Genomic DNA, 20647 nt, shown 5'->3' with positions numbered 1-20647 from the left:
AAAATAGTATTCTATGCAACATAATTTAGAGCAGAACTAAATATGAGGTAATGGGGCTTTTTATTGTTCCCCTATTGTGGTGTCAGGTCAAAATTTATAACAAATCTCATGTTAAAGCAGGATATGTTATTTCATATCAAGTAACGTTAGGCTATTGAAGTCTAAAATGTGTGTGTGTGTTTGTGAGAGAGAGGGGGGGGGAGAGAGTGAGAGATATTTGGAATTTTAGTCAATACAGTTATTTTAAAATAATAGCAAGTGATGTTATTTATAAGTAGGTATTGCTGCAGTTTGGGGTGGGCAGCTTTGGAGGGCCTGGCACACTTCTTTTGAAGCCCAACCATAGAATATTACTTTGTTCTAAACAATTTTTAAAAAATCCTACAGGTGTTCATATTAAAGAAGTAGAGCAGTTTGTGGAACCAAAATTGTTTGGAAGACATCCTGTGATGAAATAACAGGATATACTTCCTGTAAGAGGTTGCCCAAAACATAGATCTATTTTTTAAAATGCATTAAACACGTTAGACATAAATTCACCCCCTTTTTGTCTGTAGCAAGTTTCCTGCACTCATATTAATTTTTAACCCTTGTCAATCTGCTTTAATGTGAGTATTATCCCTGCAACACTTTACTCACACAGTCTGGCCAAAAAAGAAAAAAAATCCGGTCATTCCATTTCCACTCTTTAACAGTTCCATCATTTCACTCATCTCCTTTTATTTGTGTTTCTCGTGTTTTTATCTACAAGACACACTGGTTCCTTCATGTCATTGTTTACGTCTGTTCTGCCCATACCCAGCCCAGTAAGCTCACTTGTTTGATCCAGACATAACTTTTTTTTGCAAGAAATAATGGTGGATGAACCTGCTGCAGCTTTCTGGCAAGAGGCTCATTTTTTTTAAAGTATGATTTAAGATAAAATTGGCAATTAATCCTAAAACTAACAAGATGCTAAAAACTTAGAGCTGAGTGCCTGATTCCTAGTTGCTCCCATTTGTTTGTTTTTTGTACATAGAAATTTTATTGTCATGTTGGTCACTGGCTCAATGTAGAAAACACATAACCACATCAGAAACAATGAACGTAACTTATGAGAGTGTGAAAAATGAAACAGATCAAGTATAAAACAAAGTGTTCATAGAACACTTTGAAAAGGAGAGTCATCCCTGTTTTATACTGTTTTTAATCAATATTACTTGAAAACATTTTGTATGAGAGCTAGCTATTTCAAGATGTTGCTCCAGCTACTCATATAGATGTCTATAGACATATATAGGTAGAACTTGGGGAAGGGGGCCGAGAAGGCTTCTAAAAACAGTGCTGTCCTGTAGGAACTGGAATGATTTTGTTTGTTTTTAAAATCATAATTGTTTTTATATTGTGGTGATTAATGAATGTGATATTTGCATTGCAGACCCAGTCCGCTAGTAACACACTGCAGAAACACAAATCTTCCTCCTCATTTACACCTTTTATAGACCCTAGATTACTACAGATATCTCCATCTAGTGGAACAACTGTGACTTCTGTTGGTGAGTAGTACAAACATCAGTGAAAGAGAAATACCTGTATAATAACAAGCCATTTGATAATAACTTACCATGTTTAACACTTGATTTTATTTTACCTTTCAGTTTCTATTTTATGTAAATGACTAAAATGTGCATTCTTTGCATCTGTTCTGTCTCTGTAACATTATGTGTATGCACCTGTGTGCCAATGTGCATATTAAAATATCACTGTGTTGTTGTACTTTTCTCTACTTCTCACCTCTCCCCCTGCAGTAGGATTCTCTAGTGAAGCAATGAGATCAGAGGCCATAAGGCAGGATCCAACCAGAAAAGGATCGGTCGTTAATGTGAACCCTACAAATACACGGCCACAAAGCGACACCCCAGAGATCCGCAAATACAAGAAGCGATTCAATTCTGAGATCCTATGTGCTGCCTTATGGGGTATAGGAGATATGCTTGTTTCTAGTTCATTTCCTATATTTGTAAAAGAGTTGCAGGTTTTGGCTAACAATTAATTGGGAGTGGGGCATGAATGTTGCTTAAGCTGCCTTCTTATTGGGATGGTGGGTTTGTAGTATTGTATTTTCACTAGACAAAGGATTTAATGCATATTTGGCCATATCAGAGCAAATGTATTGAAATCACTAAGACATATAAATTATGGTTGACTAAAGTCCCATTGATTTCGGTAGGTCTCCTTGAACTAGGTCTGAATCCAGCCTCATAAATTCAAATAACTACCATATTTTCCAGCATATAAGATGACTGGGCGTATAAGACGACCCCCAACTTTTCCAGTTAAAGTATAGTTTGGGATATACTCGTCATATAAGACTACCCCTCTTCCAGTGCACACCAAATTAAAAAAAATTAAAAATCAGATTTGATTTCAATATGGTAATTTTTGTTCAAATGCTTATGACATGCAGGTACTTAATAATAATAATAATAATAATAATAATAATAATAATAATAATAATAAATATTATTTATATACTGCTTTTCCAAAAGATCAAAGCAGTTTACACAGAATTAAAACCAGGTACAAACACATCATAAAAATAGATAAAAACCAGTAACACAACATACACTATATAAATCTAAAACAATCATTCAATAGGGTGAGGCAGAGAGTCGATGGGATCAAAATACACAACTTCATTTTCCAGAGGGGAAGGCTTGACAGAAGAGGAAGGTTTTAAGCCTCTTTTTAAATGTTTCCAGGGGGGTGATAAGGCGGAGCTCCTCGGGAAGACTGTTCCAGATTTGTGGGGCCGCTACTGAGAAGGCCCTCTGGGATGTAGTAACATATTTAGAAGGTGGGATTTCCAGCAAGTTCTTCCCGGTTGTTCTGAGTGTGCGGGGCGGATTATATGGGGAGATGCGGTCCCTCAAGTAACTCGGGCCCAAGCCATGTAGGGCTTTATAGGTAATAACCAACATCTTGTATTGCACTCGGAAGCGAATAGGCAGCCAGTGCAGATCTTTCAGAATAGGTGTTATATGGTCAAACCTGGAAACACCAGTGACCAATCTGGCTTAGCAGGAAAACGTGTTGTATACAAATCCTGCTTGGATTGGTCAGCTCTCCCTGCCTGTCCAGCCCTCCCTGTCTCTAAGACTATCAGAGCGGTAGCACAAACATGGCCCTTTTTTCTATACCCCGGGTGTCCTGGGCACCTGCAGCTTGCTCCGCCCTTCACTTACACTTTCTCACCTCGTCATCAGGACCGCGTGAGTGGATTTTCTTCTACCGTACTTGTACAGATCCACCCTTGCTGCTTTCATACAGTCACCACATATGGTGGGGATGTGGCCGTAGCCATTTTTGAGCTCCCCCACCATATGCGGTGACTGCAGATTCTCTAGTCCAGCTCGGAAGTTTCAGCACCTGCTCCAAAAAGCGACACCCGGCATATAAGACGACCCCCGACTTTTGAGAAGAATTTCCTGGGTTAAAAAGTAGTCTTATATGCCAGAAAATACAGTATATCCAGATTTGTTATTGTGTGTCTTCAGGTTGTTTCAGATTTTTGGCAACTTAAGATAGCATTATGGTGGTGGTGGTTGTGTGCATTCAAGACATTTCTGACTTAGGTTCAGATGAACCTATCATCAGGTTTTCTTGACAGAATTTGTTCAAAGAGTTGCCTTCCTCTGAGGTTGAGTGTGTGTAACTTGCCCAAAGTCACCCAGCGGCTTTCCATGGCTAAGTGAGGATTTGAACCCTGGTCTCATAGAGTCCTAATTCAGGACTCAGACCACTACAGCACACGTATTGTCCTGATTTATTCTTATTTAAGGGTCTGATTAAGACCGGCTGAAATCATTGGGTTTACTCTGGATTCAGCCAAGGTTTATTGAAGGCAAATGAATGACATATAGTAAATGTTTCCTAATGACAATAAATTATATGAAAATTCCTAGAATAGGTTTCCTTGTTATACACATAAAAATGGTTAACAGATATGCCAGGAAAGTACATTTGGCTTCAAAGGCATGATTGGACTCTTAGTGCGTAGGTCCTATGCCATATTCCTTTTACTTGTCTTCTGTCTTGCTCCCCTATTGTGTTTAAAGTCATTGTCCAGAGAATTGGAGAGCTTTCCAGAATTGTCAAATGAACAAGCCCTCTGTCTGTCAAGGAAACTTGTGTTCTGACTTCATTTTATTTACCCTAGGGGTTAACTTGTTAGTGGGAACTGAGAGTGGCCTGATGCTGCTGGACAGGAGTGGCCAAGGGAAGGTATATCCATTAATAAATAGAAGAAGGTTTCAGCAAATGGATGTACTTGAAGGTCTGAATGTCTTGGTGACAATCTCGGGTAAATATTGTTGTTGTTTTTTTAATTCACTCTGTCTTTATATACCAATTTTACTTAAAGCTATACTTTATACTTAGCTCCTTTTCACCAGGTCTTTTACTTATTCCTTTCATTAAAAACAAAATTAATTATATACATACTTGAGTCTGTAATACATGGTGTATAGATTTTATTTCTCTTGTACTGTTACCCAAAATTTCATCTGACAACTATTCAGAAGGCCCTATTGCAATAATTGTTTTTTTTACAGGCCAGGCACAACCCAGTTAATTGCTAGATCACATCAGAATGGTGGCCATCAGTCCATCTAGTTAATATCCTCTAGATATTTGAGATGTTCAGTTTGTTTATGTGAATTAAATAAGATTGATAGTGTGGGGTTTGATGGGTTATATGCCAAAAACAACCTATGACTGGAGTATTTAGTTTTAAATGAGTTAGTCCTAATTGAGACATAGGTGGAGCTATTGAGACATAGGTGGAGCTAGTGTGCTCCTTGTCCTCATGTGTTCACTAAAAAATTGATATCAAGGCAGTATCCACATACCACTGTACACAAAGTTACTTGCATTTTTCTTATCCTTGTATCCCACATGTGTTAAGAGGTTCTTGAGGGGTTTGTGCCATGTGTCTTGTACAGGTTAGAGCCTGTTTTCTGTAATCACCTATTGACTGAACACCCAAACCACCTGCTTACGTGTATAAACTGTAATTTAGAAGCTGCTTTGGCTGAAGATAATGTGTGAACTTTTAAAAATTTTAGTATATCTAGCCACCTCCCCTTCTGTGGCCTCTTCCTCTGCCTTCAGGGTCTCCACCTCTTCTTCCGAGGTGCTCCCCCAGAGAAGAAGGAGCACTTTTCTGCTGGCTCCCATGGTGACCACACAGTCTAGTCCAGCACTTTCAGCCAAGCCCTGCCACTGGCACTTCTGGGTGGGCTTGGGGCTCTCCGCAGTTTTGCCAACAGAAGGAGCGTCAGTGCTGCTGCAGCTATGCCCACCATTCTGGGACTGGAGAAGTAACGCCTCCTCATCTGCCATGTTGGAGCAGCAGCTCCCTGCCTGACTTCTTCCTTTCCCCCCTCCCTCTCTCCCAACCCAGCCAATTCACAGATGGGAGGGAAGGAGAAAGAAAGTGCAAGAGACAGATCTCTCATCCTTTTTAATTCCATCTGTCCCTCTCTCCTTCCTTCCTTCCTTCCTTCCTTCCTTCCTTCCTTCCTCCATTGGGGACTTGAGTGTCCACAGATTTTGGTATCCGCAGGAGGTCCGGAATGGATTCCCTGCAGATACCAAGGGCCCACCCACTGTATGTATAATTTGTAACTGGTAGGAAGTTTCCCTTGATATATCATGAAATCACAAGGTAGGGGTTCACATGCTGGGGAAACTATGTTGTTTTAAAAAAATATATGTAATAATGCATAAGTAGTAACATATACATGCAAGTTGTTTTGCAAGAAACACAGTAGCATGGGATAGAGCTGTAGAACTGTGATAAAGTAAGGGTGGTTTTATGATTGATCCAGCTCCCTCACTTCTACAGAAATCAAAGTGTGGCCTGGTGGATGAGGAACCTTGCCTTTCCTCATATGCTCCCCCATTCCCGGGTGTACTTGAAAGCAATTAGACATTTCTTCTTCAGCCAAACTATAGTTCCCATTATATAGAAATCAGAAAACTAAGGTTTCAGTTTGTCTTCAGCACTAGTCTTTCAGTCAACCTTTAAAAAGCTTGAATGAGGAAGTAATTAACTTACTCTGGCTCTGAATATAATGATCCTGGTTTAATAAACTCTGGTTTCATAGAATCATAGAGTTGGAAGAGACTGCAAGGTCCATCCAGTCCAATCCCCTGGCTTGCAGGAACTCTCAATCAAAGCATCCCTGATAGATGGCCAGCCAGCCTCTGTGATAGACCTCCAAGGAAGGAGACTCTCCGACTCTCCGAGGGAGTGTGTTCCACTGTCAGACAGCCCTTATAAGTTCCTCCTAATGTTGAGGTGGAATCTCTTTTCCAGTAGCTTGCATCCATTGTTCCAGGTCCTATTCTCTAGAGCATCAGAAAACAAGCTTGCTCTATCCTCAATATGACATCCCTTTTTAAATATTTAAACAACGCTATCATATCACCTCTTAACCATCAAGGCTAAACATACTCAGCTCCTTAAGTCTCTCCTCATAAGGCATGGTTTCTAGACCCTTCACCATTTAGCTTGCTCTCCTTTGGACATGCTCCAATTTTTCAACATCGTTTTTGAATTATGGTGCCCAGAACTGGACATAGTATTCTAGGTGAGGTTTGACCAAGAGTGGCACTATTACTTCCCTTGATCTAGACACTATACTTCTCTTGATGCAGCCAAGAATCGCATTGGCCTTTTTAGCTGCCATATCACACTGCTGACTCATGTTCAACTTCTGGTCTACTAGGACTACTAGATCCCTTTCACAAATAGTCTCATTCAGCCAGGTGTCCCCCATCGTATATCTATACAGTTCATCCCCCCCTCCCTCCTAAGTGCAGTAATTTATATTTCTCTGTGTTGACATTCATTTTGTTATCTTTGGCCCAGCTTTCTAATCTGTTAAGGTCATTTTGAATTTTGACTGTCCTCTGGGGTATTAGCTATTCCTCCTAATTTGATGTCATCTGCAAATTTGATAAGCATGCCCCTTATTCTTTCATCTAAGTCATTGATAAAAATCTTGAATAGTATTGGGCCCAGGACAGAATGCTGTGGCACCTCAATGGTCCCTTCTCTCCAGGATGAAGAGGAGCCATTGCTGAGTACCCTTGGGGTTCAGCCGGTCAATCAGTTACAAATCCATTTAACAGTTGCATTGTCTAACCTACATTTTACTAGCTTGTTTGCAAGAATGTCCTGAGAGACCTTGTCAAAGGCCTTACTGAAAACAAGATATACAGTATCCACAGGATATTAAACCAGGAATAGATATCTGGGTCATATGCTTAACTCAGTTTCAGTACTTGGATCATGATTTATTGAAATCACAGCTCTTCCTTACATTGAGAAGTAGCTGTGGTTAAATATCAGCTAACTATACAGGACATGAAACAGTGGTTAGAATGCTGCAATCCTTGCGTGAATGGAAGAGCATAGAGGAAAATGTGGCCTCAGTGTTCTTGTCCATATTATTTAATTATGGTTTATTTTAAGTCAGTATCGTTGTATTGGAACTGGCCATGAGTGTGTGTAGGATGAAGGATGTGAACACAGTGATCATTCCCAGTCCTTCAAACCATGTTTTGGAAGAATAAAAATATTACATGTAAGCCATCTGAATATGATACATATTCCATTTCACTTTCTTCTCTTCAAGTGTAGCCTTTTCTAATATAACAGGTAACTGTAATTATTAGAAGGAAAGTTAGCCTTTGCAAAAATCTTGAGTTAATAATGGATTGTATCTGGTTTTTTAAATTTGATTTGCCAGTTGTTTTCTTCAATATACCTTTTTCTCCTTTAAAAATTTGTAGGTAAGAAGAACAAATTGAGAGTTTATTACCTGTCATGGTTAAGAAACAAAATCCTTCACAATGACCCTGAGGTAGAAAAGAAACAAGGCTGGACAACTGTGGGTGACTTGGAGGGCTGTGTACACTATAAAGTTGGTATGTATCTCATTGTCCTCATTCAGAAAGTCCATCAAGAGGGAAATGCATAATTGAAAAGTCTAGTTAAAGTAGAAGCTGCTTGTTCAGATCAGTCCTACTTAGCATTTACACTTACCTTATAAAGAAATTATGTGGCATTAAAAACTCTTCTTTTTTAATTTCTTTGAGGATTAATATTACAGGAATACATTCTTTTATTGCTTTTAATGATACCATGACATGTGATCAGGAACATGTATAAGCTGAGGGCAATGTGCCAATTTTCCCCACTCTTGCTGTTACCACATTTCTTAGTAAGATTTGTTTCAAGTATAAGGAGAAGCAGTTCTCTCTTCCTTAGATTGTTTTTAGCATTTCTGAATATGGCAGAGTAGAACCGTGTAAACCAAAGTCTGGTAAGATTTTCTTTTTAAAAAATGACACAAGCTTCTTTTCCATTATAGTGGGGAAACAACTATGGAAGGCTGAGGAACCATTTCTTTTCCCCTCGGACCGCTAGTTGGCTAGATGAACTGCTTTTACAAACACACACAATTAATAGCAACTGGTAGTCTATTCCAGATTTTTAAAAAATGATACTGTGTTGGCAGGTTTGGAGGGGGGGTGTTAGGCAAAGGCCTGAAACCTTTAAAAACCTGGAGTCTACCAGGAGAGGCAATTTATGCTTCTCTTTGTGTGTGTGTGCATATATGTGTGATGCCAGAGCCTGGAGCAAGAAAAATTCCCTTGGTGTCCACATACAGGCCTAGGGCAACATTGGCCTACCCCTGCTGTAGAGAAATATACAAACAAAACATGAAGAAATTGTTTCTGCTGTTGCTGGCTCCTTCTCATACAGGAATCTTGCAAATAAAAATGTTGTTTTGGGCCTGGTATTAGTTGTAACACACAATCATTGTATTGGCTTGAATCCATTATAGCTCTGCCTTTCCTCATATTTTTCTGGCCTCTTCCATAAACATTTATAGTCATCTCCCCCGCTTAACTATAAGCATCTATCCAGTATATAAAATGTTACCTGCAAAAATGCATAAATTTCAGTATTATATCTAACATGGATAGCAAACAAAATGGCATTAACATCTGTTTGCATCTCCCCCACTCTAAAAACAAATCTTTTAAAAACTTTTCTAGATGGAAATATTGATCATTTTTATTAATGTTCCAGGCTGGTTCCTGTAGAAAATAACAAACGACATTGCTTTACTGTGATTTCTGCCACTACTTTCTCCATCTTATCCTCTTCCAAAATATGGGAATAAAAGTTAATCTTCCTTGATTTAAACCATTAAAAAGACTTATCCTAAAGAAAATTGCTGTATAATCAATAAGCATATTAATAGCACTGTCAGTCTTTTAGGATGCTAAATTAATAATACCTGCATAAATGTGCATATGATTAAAATAGTTCTGAAGGGCGATATATATTTCAACAGGTAATAGCTTAGAGATTCCCCTTCTGTGTAATGAGTAAATGCCAGTTTGTAAAACACAGCTGTCATCATCAGTTTTTATATTCAAAAGGCTCAGTTTGCTGAACCTTTACTTGGAAGTACCCCTTTAATTAATTCTAGTAATTATTGGATATTTGCATACATTGCTGCCCTAGATATTAAATTTTCACATTCATTTTCAGAAATAGTCCCTTGAATTAATAAAGGCCCGGAACAGACAGGCCTTTGCGGTGCCCCCATCACATGCGAGAGTTGCCTAGTGGGCGGAGCACCCACACACCCGGCAACCCTCGCACGTGACAAGGGCGCCGCAGCTGTGTAACGGTGATGTCGCAGCTGCACCACTTCCAGATGGGGCGGCGCAGCTGTAATGCCACCACGCTGGCTCTGGTGCTTTGTGGCGTCGCAGCATCGCTGCAAAAAGTAGCCGCTTCCGGGCTGTCCCTTTTATACTCCGCAGCAGTGCTGTGCAATTTGGTTGCTGCAGCGCTCCTGTGGAGCAAAGAGAGGCGCCAGGGAGGCACCTCTTTCTGGCAGTCTGTACCCCGTCAAAGTCTTCTAATTGATGCAGACTTGGATGATCAAAAGTTTGTGAGTGAGTCAGATCATCGAAAGGGCTGCAGGAATTAGAAGAATTGGTTAATTCAGGAGACTGAATAGGTATGGAGATTATTCCATGTAGATACAGGGAATATAAATCTTATTTATGCTTTGTTGAATATATTAGAAATTTTATTTGACAGAAATCATTATTATTATTATTATTATTATTATTATTATTAAACTTTATTTCTAGAGCGCTGTAATTATACACAGTGCTGTACAAAGTCGGTAAATTTAAGGAGTATATAAAAGCCTGCCCAAGGCGTACACTCTAAGATAATAACAGTTAAATAAAGGAATAGATAAAATTACCATGTAGAAAAGAAAAGACAAATTAAGAACATCAAATATAAAAGCAGATCACATCACATCAAACATTACCAGACAGCCAGATGACAATCACAAATTCCCTGAGAACGCTTCCCTAAACAATATGGTTTTCAGCTCAGCCTTAAAGCTGGTTAGGGAAGTGATGAGCTGTGCATGCAGAGGAAGAAGGTTCCAGGAATGAGGAGCAGCAAGAGAGAAGGGTCAGATCCGGGACGGGGCAGAGAAAATCCTGGGTTGAGAGAGGAGACTTTGGCTACCAGAGTGGAGAGTGCGAGTAGGAATGTAGGGAGATCAGTTAAATACAGAGGGCCCAGCCCATGCAGGGCTTTAAAAGTGAATAGCAAAAGTTTGTACCTGATGCAGAAAGGAAGAGGGAGCCAGTGAAGGGAAGACAACAGAGGGGAGACATGATCATAACGGCGAGCAAGTGAAATAATGTGTGTAGCTGAATGCATAACAGAAATTAATGGGTGGAGGTGAGAGAGAGGAAGCCCTGCCAGGAGGAGGTTACAGTAGTCTAGTCGTGAGACCACTAGGACATGGACCAGTGTTTTTGTGGTAGAAGCTGAGAGATATGGACGGATTTTGGCGATATTATAGAGAAAAAATCTACAGACTTTGGCTGTAGTCTGGATCTGGGAGATAAATGACAAAGAGGAGTGAAAGATGAATCAAGACTACGGGCTTCCTGGACCGGCTGGATAGAGATGTTATTGACGGAAATAGAAAAGGAATAGTGAAGGGTGGGCTTAGGAGGAAAAACAAGAAGCTCGCTTTTGTTCCGAGGGCTGGCAGTGATTTATTATTTAGCTGTAATAACTCAGTTGTTGAATCTTGTGCATGCTGTCTTACCCATATATTGTATAGTGTCATATATTGAAAAATACATTATTGTTCAGGGTTGGTAATTTCTTTAGTATTTTAAGAATCAGTATATTTGCTTATTTGCTTTGTGGCATATGATTTATTTTCACTTTTTAAAATTTCAGTAAAATATGAAAGAATCAAATTCTTAGTAATTGCTTTGAAGAGTTCTGTGGAAGTCTATGCATGGGCACCAAAGCCATACCATAAATTCATGGCATTTAAGGTAAGGGTACATTTCTATAAGATTAGACTATATGAAACAAAACTATTTGTATGTTGCTTGTGCTGAGACTTCAATTAATTATTGAGAATTCATATAGGCCTGTTACAGACTGCCAAAATAAAGCTGCTTCGGGTCTCTTTGGAGGTATGCTGTTTAAATGATGCATGCATCCTAAGAATCCGGAAGCTGCACCAAAGCTGCACTCCAGTGCTTAGGAATGGAGTGTGGCTTTGGTGCGACCTCCAGACTCTTAGGACCCATGCATCATTTAAATAGCATACCTCCAAAGAGACTCGAAGCAGCTTTATTTTGGCAGTCTGTAACAGGCCATAGTATTCTGGTGGAAGCAATTAAAAAAAGCAAAACCACCATAGTACTAAAAGAGTTCCTTTAATTTGGGAGAAATAGTTTATTGTTGTTTATGCAACTGAGAGAGCCAACATGATGCACTGGATGAGTATTGGACTACAACACTGGAGACTAAAGTTCAAATCCTCGCTCAGCCATGGAAACTCACTGGGTGATCTTGGGCAAATCACATTCTCTAAGTTTCAGTCGGCAACCACACCCCTCCCCTGAATAAATCTTGCCAATGAAACTCTATGATAGGTTTGCCTTAGAGTTGTCATAAATCAGAAATAATTTGAAGGGACATAACAACAATGCAGTTGTCAAACTGGGGAGAAAATAGCTGACTGGAGCCAAGCTGCCTATTACTATTTGTTTTATGGGTTCAGTATACCTCTCAGTGGTAAAATGTAATAGCTGTGATTAAATGGTGCTGATTTATCACATTGTGTGGAAGTAACATGACATATTTTGTATGAAAGCATGTTCTATGACTCTTGAAATATTGAGATAAAATATTATTTCCTTAAAACTAACCAAAACCTTTCTTGAGCCTGTAGGTCTTATCAATATTAGTCCTGATCCAGTAACAGAGCCAAGTACATAGTTTCTTCCAGCTTCTTTTTACATGAGAGAAGTTGCCTTAATGGAAGAAGGTTCTCAAAAGATGATTGTTTTATATGGTAAAAATGACCGACATGTTTTAACCACATTATGCTCTTAAGGACTTGGTCAGGGGCTGTGCAGAATCTACTGTACATTCAAAAATTCTCCATACCAGGAACCCTAAAAAGTTACTGGTTTTTGTTTGTCAAGTGATTAGTTATAGAGTTCCTGGTCCAGATGATGGTTTTGAAGTTTGATTCTAAAAAAGCCATTGAAGAAGGCCTTAAGAGCATACATGAATAAAAACATTTGAGATTTTTTTTAATCAATGAAACAGCCATCTTTTTTAGCAAGTTGAGATACATCTCCAATTTTTTTCCTGCAAATTTCATCGAGTGCTTGGCAGTGTTTGTTTTCTCAATGAAAGAAAAACCAGCATACAAAATGTGTTGGGGAAGTGAGGTAGCATTACTGAGAGATGGTGTAGTGCAACGGTTAGAGTACTGGACTGAGACATAGAAGATATGCGTTCTTCCGACTAAGTTGTGAAATGTACGGAGTGATTTTGGGTCTCTTCTCACTCGCTTTCACTCCCTCCCTGACCCTGCCTGACATGTGAGGAAAAAGTGGGAAGGAGGACAACTGGGTACACCTCTTTAAGCTTTCATATACATTCATGTCTAATGGCAACCTAGTTGAGTATAGAGTCCTAAGTACACTTTTTTTTTCTTTACTGTCTTGCAGTCATTTGGAGACTTGATACATAAACCATTATTAGTGGATCTTACTGTAGAAGAAGGTCAGAGACTGAAGGTGATCTATGGCTCCTGTGCTGGATTTCATGCTGTTGATGTGGACTCGGGATCAGTGTATGATATTTACCTCCCAACACATGTAAGAACCCAGCCTTTTAAAAAATTATTTTGTGCTCTTTTATCCATGCTATTTTGTTAAGAATAGCACTATCTTGAAATCCTAATTTCACACATAGAGATATCTAAATGAATACACCCCTGTATATACCGTCCCTAATTCCCTATATATGCCTGTCAGCTGTAGGCATCCACCTCTGTGCCCCATCAGTCAAAGCAATGTACTATGAAAGAAAACAGGAGAGGGCCTTGTTTGTTCTTCCTTCCCAGCTAAGGAATATTTTCCCCTTAGAGGCCCAGTTGGTACCAAAACTGCTGTCATTCCAGTGAATACAGCTGTTCACTAAAGCTTCTGGGGCATTGATTTCTTCCAGATTTGTACATGTAGTTTGTGTTTTACTTGCTTTAACTGCTTTTAGCTTTTCAGTTATTCATGTTACTTTATATTGTTTTAAACGGTTCACATTTATTTTGTTGATCACCACCCTGAGAGCCCCAGCTGTTGGATGGAATATAAATAAAAATAATTATATTAAATAAATTCTTCATGTCCAGATCTTATTTGTATTTTGTAGTGGTTTATTTCCAAAGCATTATTCCCAGTCCTATATAACTGACTTACAGTACTTGCATTCCACCTTGAAAAGCAGAAGGTTCCATGGACTTGTGCAATGTATAACTCAATTCAATGTGAATAATCAACTCAGGGTTGCTTTGGATTGCAGCTCAGAATTTATGAACATACTTGTGTATTTGCAGATCCAGAGCAGTATCCAGCCCCATGCAATCATAATTCTACCGAACACTGATGGGATGGAGCTGCTTGTTTGCTATGAGGATGAAGGAGTATATGTTAATACATATGGAAGGATCACCAAAGATGTGGTTCTACAGTGGGGAGAAATGCCTACATCAGTGGGTATGTATGCTAAGATTTACAAATGGCTTATAGTATTAGGGAAATGATGCAGCCAAGTAGGTGGGCTCTTTCATTTTTTAAAAATATTTAATTCTGTTACTTAGTTGTTGTTAGATCTATTGTGACTCATATTGTCAGATATCCATCATGTATGTCCAAGAAAGATAAACGTGAAATGACCTTAGTTCTGATTGTTTACATAGTGTTGTTTCTGAAGTTTTCAAATGCTACCCAAATTTCAGTATGCTGCATGCGCTACTTAGTGTCTCCCCTATGTATTTATAGTGGTTCAATACACTTTAATGTCCATGTCTCTCCTGGTGAATCCTGGAATTTGAGCAACTCAGGATTCTCTGCTGCTACAGAAGTCAATGCTGTAGTTCAGGAGAAGGCACTAGAGCTCCCTAACAGATAATTCTAAGTACACACCAGACTTCAAATCCTAATATTCCATAGGATGGAACCATGGCAGTTAAAGTCATGTCAGCCATGTAATGCAAATATATTCTTTGCCTTTGTAAAACTCTGGTATATATGTGTGACTAATGACCCATTGTAGTAGCCCTGAGAGGCAGTTAATCTGAAGCCATATAGTGAATTTGAGGCAAGGGTAAAAATATTATTTGAAAATATAAATACATTTACAGATGGATTTTTGGAGAGTAGGTTTGAGAGTACAGACCACAATACAGGAGTATTATTGGAATTGGACTTGTACATCCAGTGATCCACTTTAATTTCTTCCTCAAATTTGAAGATCTTAAAAGTCTTCCTGTGAAGTGGGTGGATGTAGTTTGACTAAGTCAGAGGAGAAGAGGAAGAAGAAGATACGATGCCTCTCTTGAGTAGCTGTATATCAGAATCAGACTGACTTCAACAAGGAAAAATGAACAGAACTGAGTGCAGGACTGCAGCCATAACGTTTTCAGGGATATTTCACACTGTGGCTGGTGAACCCTTATCAGTTTATGATATAAAGAATACATGTAAAGCTAGAGGTTACTGAAATAGGCATCTGACATTTTAAATTGCTTTTATAGTTAAGCTTTACCAATCATTGTAAGCATTTATGCCCTCTTCAGTGTGTTAAAAAAATTCTTGACTGAGGAAATCAACCTCTGTGCTACATCGCTGTACATTCTTACTTGGGAGTAAACAGCACTTAATAGTTTGACTTACTCCTGAGTAGAAATACATGGGATTCTGTTGTTTTATTTATCATTTAGCAGGCTATTATCTTAAGATTTGAATGGACAAAATAGACTTTGCTTTATGTTGGTATATATTATGAAGCCAATAATGACTGTCTTTTTATTTTTGCTGTAAAGCATATATTCGATCCAATCAAATTATGGGCTGGGGAGAAAAGGCTATTGAGATACGATCAGTGGAAACAGGACACTTGGATGGTGTATTCATGCACAAAAGGGCACAAAGACTCAAGTTTCTATGTGAACGTAATGACAAGGTATGAAATTTTTTTTCAACTCCTGACATTTAGTTTTACGGTTTCAAAGTAATTGTAGAAAAGAAGGTGAATGGACATTGGGATCAAGGTAGGCACAGCAGTTGGGAAGCTATCTTATGGTGATGAATTGCTTTATACTGTTCCTCTGAAAGGAGGAAGAAAGGTTTTGCATAGTACAGGGATGGGGAGTATGTGGGCCTGCAAGTGTTATTGGGCTGCAGCTCTCACCTTACTTCACCACCACCTCTACTGGTGAGGGCTAATAGGACTTGTAGTGTATCACATATTCTCCACACCTGCTTTATTATCAAAGCAAGACTTTTTCACATGACTTTGCTCCCACATATTGGTGCTCCACAGAGATTTGAACATTGCTTTAATGAAGTAAATGCTTTAATGAAGCATTGCTTTAATGAAGTCAATAATAAAGTAAATAATTTCCAAGTGGCTTAAAAAGGATCCCAGTTGTGCATCTTTGCATTTGTTTACCACTTATATCCACTGTTAAAATGTGTGTTTTCTCTGTTTCTCTTGCTTTGCAGGTTTTCTTTGCCTCTGTACGGTCTGGAGGAAGCAGTCAGGTTTATTTCATGACCTTAGGCAGGACTTCTCTTCTGAGTTGGTAGAAGCTATAGAATTTGGCATGGGATTGCTGACATCTGGAGTCTTCATAACTTGGAATCATTCACAACTGGAGTTCAGACCGGCCGTGATGCAGTACTATATGCCATTGCGTGTGCGGGCATCACTGGTGTTGGGTTCTTTTTCTTTTTAAAAGAGGCTGCAGTATGCGGCTGGTGCTGTACAGATATTGCCATCAGGTGCTATCTGGTTTGGGATCCCACTAGAGAAAGAATCAGGTCTCTCTCCTTTTCCTCCTCCCCCTCCTCTTTCCCCAGCTCCAGATTTCCGAGTGAAAAAAATAAAATAAAAGGAAGAGACTGATCAGAAACATGTTTTTGAGAGGAGGCGGGCATAAGAAGGTAGCAGGAGGTTGACATGGGTGGAGCCAGTGTTGCTGAAGCAGAGGGCACATCTAATATAGTAATATTAACAATGTATTTAATTGACATTTCTTTTGCTTTATTTTTCTTTTTTCTTTTATAATGTGACAATATGTGAGCAAAGAGGAAGACACAGGTTTTAAAAGTTAATATTTATAAAATGTGAAAGGCACAGTGGTTTTAGGGGAGGTGGGGTGATTTGCGTTTGAAGTTTTGGCCTAGCCAAGAGTTTAGTCAGTTTTTTTTCCTACGTACCAAGTTTTGCCTGAAAACCACACGTGGATGGGTTTTTTTAAAAAAATAAAAATAAAATGAATGAATAAATAAATAATAGAATTGTTCATTTTTCTATGATGACTCGTCATTAGGCCAATACTTGGTAATGTCAGTGTTAGCACTGCCTCAGTTAAAGGTTTAATTTTTGTTTAAACCTAAAATGTGCAACAACTTTTACTACCATTCTGCACATGTAGCCTTTGGGGAGAGAAAATTCCAAACATGTTTATTTTTGTGCCTACCTCATTGTTTTTAATACATACAATAAAAGAGGTGGTTAGGTCTATACCCTTTTTTTTAAGTGAGCAAATAATAATGTCCAATTAATGGTGATACCAAAATTTAGCACGTTAAAGGTGTGACTGTTAATTTTGTATCCGGTTTCAACAGGAGAAACCAGCAGTCGGTTGAGATGGTTGAATTAGACTTGTGGCAGTGACACAGTTGTGTTTGAGTAGTCAATTTTTAAAATTTTTGAAAGCAAACTTTTCACTTTATTTTTTACCAATTTCATCATGAATGGAAATTAAAAAGAATTTTAGCCTAAAATCTGGAAAGTTTTACTCTTAACTTGTGGAGCCTAGTAACTGGCAAGTAATAAAAACTGGGCTAATTCTATAACTTGTTAAATGTTGTAGGAAATTTTGGGGAAGTGATGTTTTCCTTTTCTAATAATGCAATGCACTAAAACTATTTTAAGAATGTAGTTAATACTGCTTATTCGTTTTTTTAAAGCAGCATATAATTATGTTTAAGTGTAAAATTCAGACTCTTGGCTCTCTTTTTCTTTTTCCTGCCCCACCTTTTAAAAGGAAAAAACCAACAACCTCTGTTTTGTTTTATCGGTAATTTTCTGGCCTTTGTAATAAATGTCTCAAGACTAATACTTTGTTTAAAGACTACATGTGTTTATTACTTGAGAAAACTTGAGTGTTTAATTACCTGTTGGTGATGTGATAATGCACAGTGTCATGATTCAATCATTATGGTTTTTTTAAACTTTTTTTTTACTCTCTTTGGAGTATATTTGTTGACAGCTGCCTTAAGCTCACTGTTCAGTTAAGTGAATTGGATTCCAGAGTTTCATGGGCTATGTCTTCTGCTGTGATGACCTTTTTTCATGGCAGAGACAGGTAGGGATTGAAATGTGATTCTTCCGTCAAAATACTTTGATAGGGGAGGTGAGATTGGTCATATGACTTGGCTTTGCATTGAACAGCACCAACTGACTGAAGCTGCTGCTCAGTAAGTCATTCTTTTGACAACACAGTGCTGTTCTTCCCTTAGACCATTTTTTTTCTTTACTAAACTCTTTCTTTGGAAGAGCAGGAAGATTCACCCATTCCCTCCCCTGAAGTAGGCTTGTAAAAAATAAATAAGAACGCCTATAATTGTTGGCAGAGAAACGTCTTGAAATCTCTTGATCTCTTTTTTAAATTGCTTGACTTTTGGGGAGCACTCAATATCAGGGCTAAGGCTACAGTTCAATTTATTTCTCTTTGTTCCTAGCAAACAGCCAAAACATCAACTCTACTTTGTCTAGCAGAAAATCAGTAGTAGACCAATGCAGTCATGGATAATAGGGACGCCTCTTGCATTGGTATTGTAGCATAGCTGACTGGTTGTCTGGATGCCCTGAGGCAAAGGTTAGAATGGCACAGTTTGGTTAAAAGTCATATAATTCTTACTGTCTCCTCTCATGCCACTTTGTTTCTCAAGACTACTGTCCATAAATGTAGGAGTGTTGTAATAAAGAGGAATTATTCTATGTCAAATATCCTTCCTGATACTCTGTACAATAAAACAAGGGGTATGGAGAATGACTTTGATTCATGGGACTGCTGTTTTGCTGCCCTGAACCCCACAGAAGTGCCAAGGTGGCTAACTTTACAAGTCGAATCAGTATTATGAAACCACTACAAATAATATGTTGAAATCCATTTTCAAAGCAGTGCTGTTGGTAAGCATAAAGGAATGCTCCTAGTTTAGTTTTAAGCTTTAAGTAATAATTTTCTGTATCTTAAGTCAAAGTAACTCTAACTGTATGACTGCAGTGACTTTATTTTTATTGTATGCACCTGTTATGTTGGAGAAAATGTTTACAGAAATTGTTTTGTTACACTAATGTGCATCACATATTTATGGTTTATTTCAAAGTGATTTTGTGGGGGTTAGGTTTTCATAGTAATAGTAGTAGTACTCCTTTTTGTGATATTTTTAAAATAACCCCAAACTCTGCCAACTATAAAGATGCTTAAACAATAATACAAATGACAAAATTACAGTAAAAGTACTAACTGTAGAGCTGCAAAGCAGACTGGCAATGAAACATTCAGCCTTTTTGCAGTGCTGTCTAATTTGTCTTTTGTGTATTATAAAATTACTGTTCCCCTTTCCCTTTCCTTAAATAAAGTAAAAATGACACCTATGTGTCTGTGAAAAGTATTTTGGGTACTTTTTTCTTTAGAGGAGTCAGGTATATGCTCTTCAAAATTATAATAATAATAAAAAGTAGCATTGGCTACACAGCTTATGACTGAAGTGATATATGTGCCAGACTTGGTGATGCACATAACATACAGTTTGATTCAGCCACAAGAGGAAAATGTTTTCTAACATTCATGAAACAAAGTAGAAAATATTGCTTTCCAATGCCATTTCCCTATATGGTCTAACAACATCCCAACCCAAAATTGTTCAGTAGGATTAGTATGGTAGTGTTTCTTATCTTCAATAACACTGTACATCTGAATTTATTTTTTTGCAATTTGTGGTTGCTATATGTTACAGAGAATAGCACTAGGCTATTTATCCAGTACAAGTATCGTCATGTCCCCTTTCAACTGCTTAACTCTATTCTACACTATCTTCCATATAACTTGGAAGTAGCAATATATATATTTCCACATTTTTGGTTATTCAGAATGTACAGGATTTCTAAAAATTATCTTTTACATTTCAGTTTTTTTAGAGAATTGAAATTACAAAGTTAATTTTTGGATGGCCTGTTTTTTGGATGCCCTGTATTATTATTATTATTATTATTATTATTATTATTATTATTATTATGTTCTGTTACATTTTCAGAAGCACTTTAGGGGAACAAAAGCAGAGGTTTGTAGGCTTGACATGATGACTCGAGAGATATGCTGGCTCCCTGGGGCAAAAATCAGTGATGTAACAGAGATGTTGACAAGACTTGTCAAGCCCATTACCATTACCCATTCCTTTTGGTTCATGTGGAAACAAATGTCACTACAGAGCATAGCCTTGAAGATATCACAAGGCTCTGAGTAGGAAGCTGAAGTTCCTTGGTGCACAGGTTGTCATTTAGTCTCTCTTCCCAGTTAAAGAACATGGCCCAGAAAGAGAGAGAAGAAGAATGGAGTTGAACAACTGGCTCCAGAGATGGTGCAGCTGGGAATGATTTGGCTTCTTAGATCGTGGTCTGCAGTTTCATGAAGATGAGCTTCTGGCAAGCTTCTGGCAAGTGATGGATTGCACCATAGAGCAGTTGGCAGGAACAGTTTTGCTAAGAGGCTCAAAATTCTAATCAGGCTTTAAACTGAGTTATGTCAGGAAGAGAGACAGTATTTTTGTGTGCAGGTGTTGAAATCCTGGAGATAATAGCCCAAATGTTACAGTACAAGAACCCAACGATAGGAGGGTGAGAAACCTTAAATAAGCAGGTGAAGGA

At 38.3% G+C, this 20647-nt stretch overlaps 1 protein-coding gene across 4 annotated transcripts in view; it reads left to right on the top strand.

Moving 5' to 3' along the window:
* The window catches only part of MAP4K4 (mitogen-activated protein kinase kinase kinase kinase 4), a 200912-nt gene extending 181545 nt beyond the window's left edge, over positions 1 to 19367 (top strand). For all 4 annotated transcript variants that reach the window (XM_089511407.1, XM_089511409.1, XM_089511410.1 and 1 more), the window contains 9 exons: positions 1418 to 1535; positions 1788 to 1958; positions 4199 to 4342; positions 7843 to 7977; positions 11357 to 11457; positions 13156 to 13305; positions 14043 to 14202; positions 15531 to 15670; positions 16213 to 19367. In XM_089511407.1, coding sequence (XP_089367533.1) covers positions 1418 to 1535; positions 1788 to 1958; positions 4199 to 4342; positions 7843 to 7977; positions 11357 to 11457; positions 13156 to 13305; positions 14043 to 14202; positions 15531 to 15670; positions 16213 to 16296 — 1203 coding nt within the window. In that variant the 3' untranslated portion in view covers positions 16297 to 19367. The remainder of the gene's footprint in view (positions 1 to 1417; positions 1536 to 1787; positions 1959 to 4198; positions 4343 to 7842; positions 7978 to 11356; positions 11458 to 13155; positions 13306 to 14042; positions 14203 to 15530; positions 15671 to 16212) is intronic.
* The last annotated feature ends 1280 nt before the right edge of the window (positions 19368 to 20647 follow it).

The sequence above is a fragment of the Sceloporus occidentalis genome, unplaced genomic scaffold (assembly GCF_023333645.1).
Source record: "Sceloporus occidentalis isolate IW3139 unplaced genomic scaffold, rSceOcc1.0.p SCAF_2, whole genome shotgun sequence".
In the NCBI taxonomy this organism is placed as follows: domain Eukaryota; kingdom Metazoa; phylum Chordata; class Lepidosauria; order Squamata; family Phrynosomatidae; genus Sceloporus; species Sceloporus occidentalis.
This window is presented reverse-complemented; position numbering and strand designations above follow the sequence as displayed.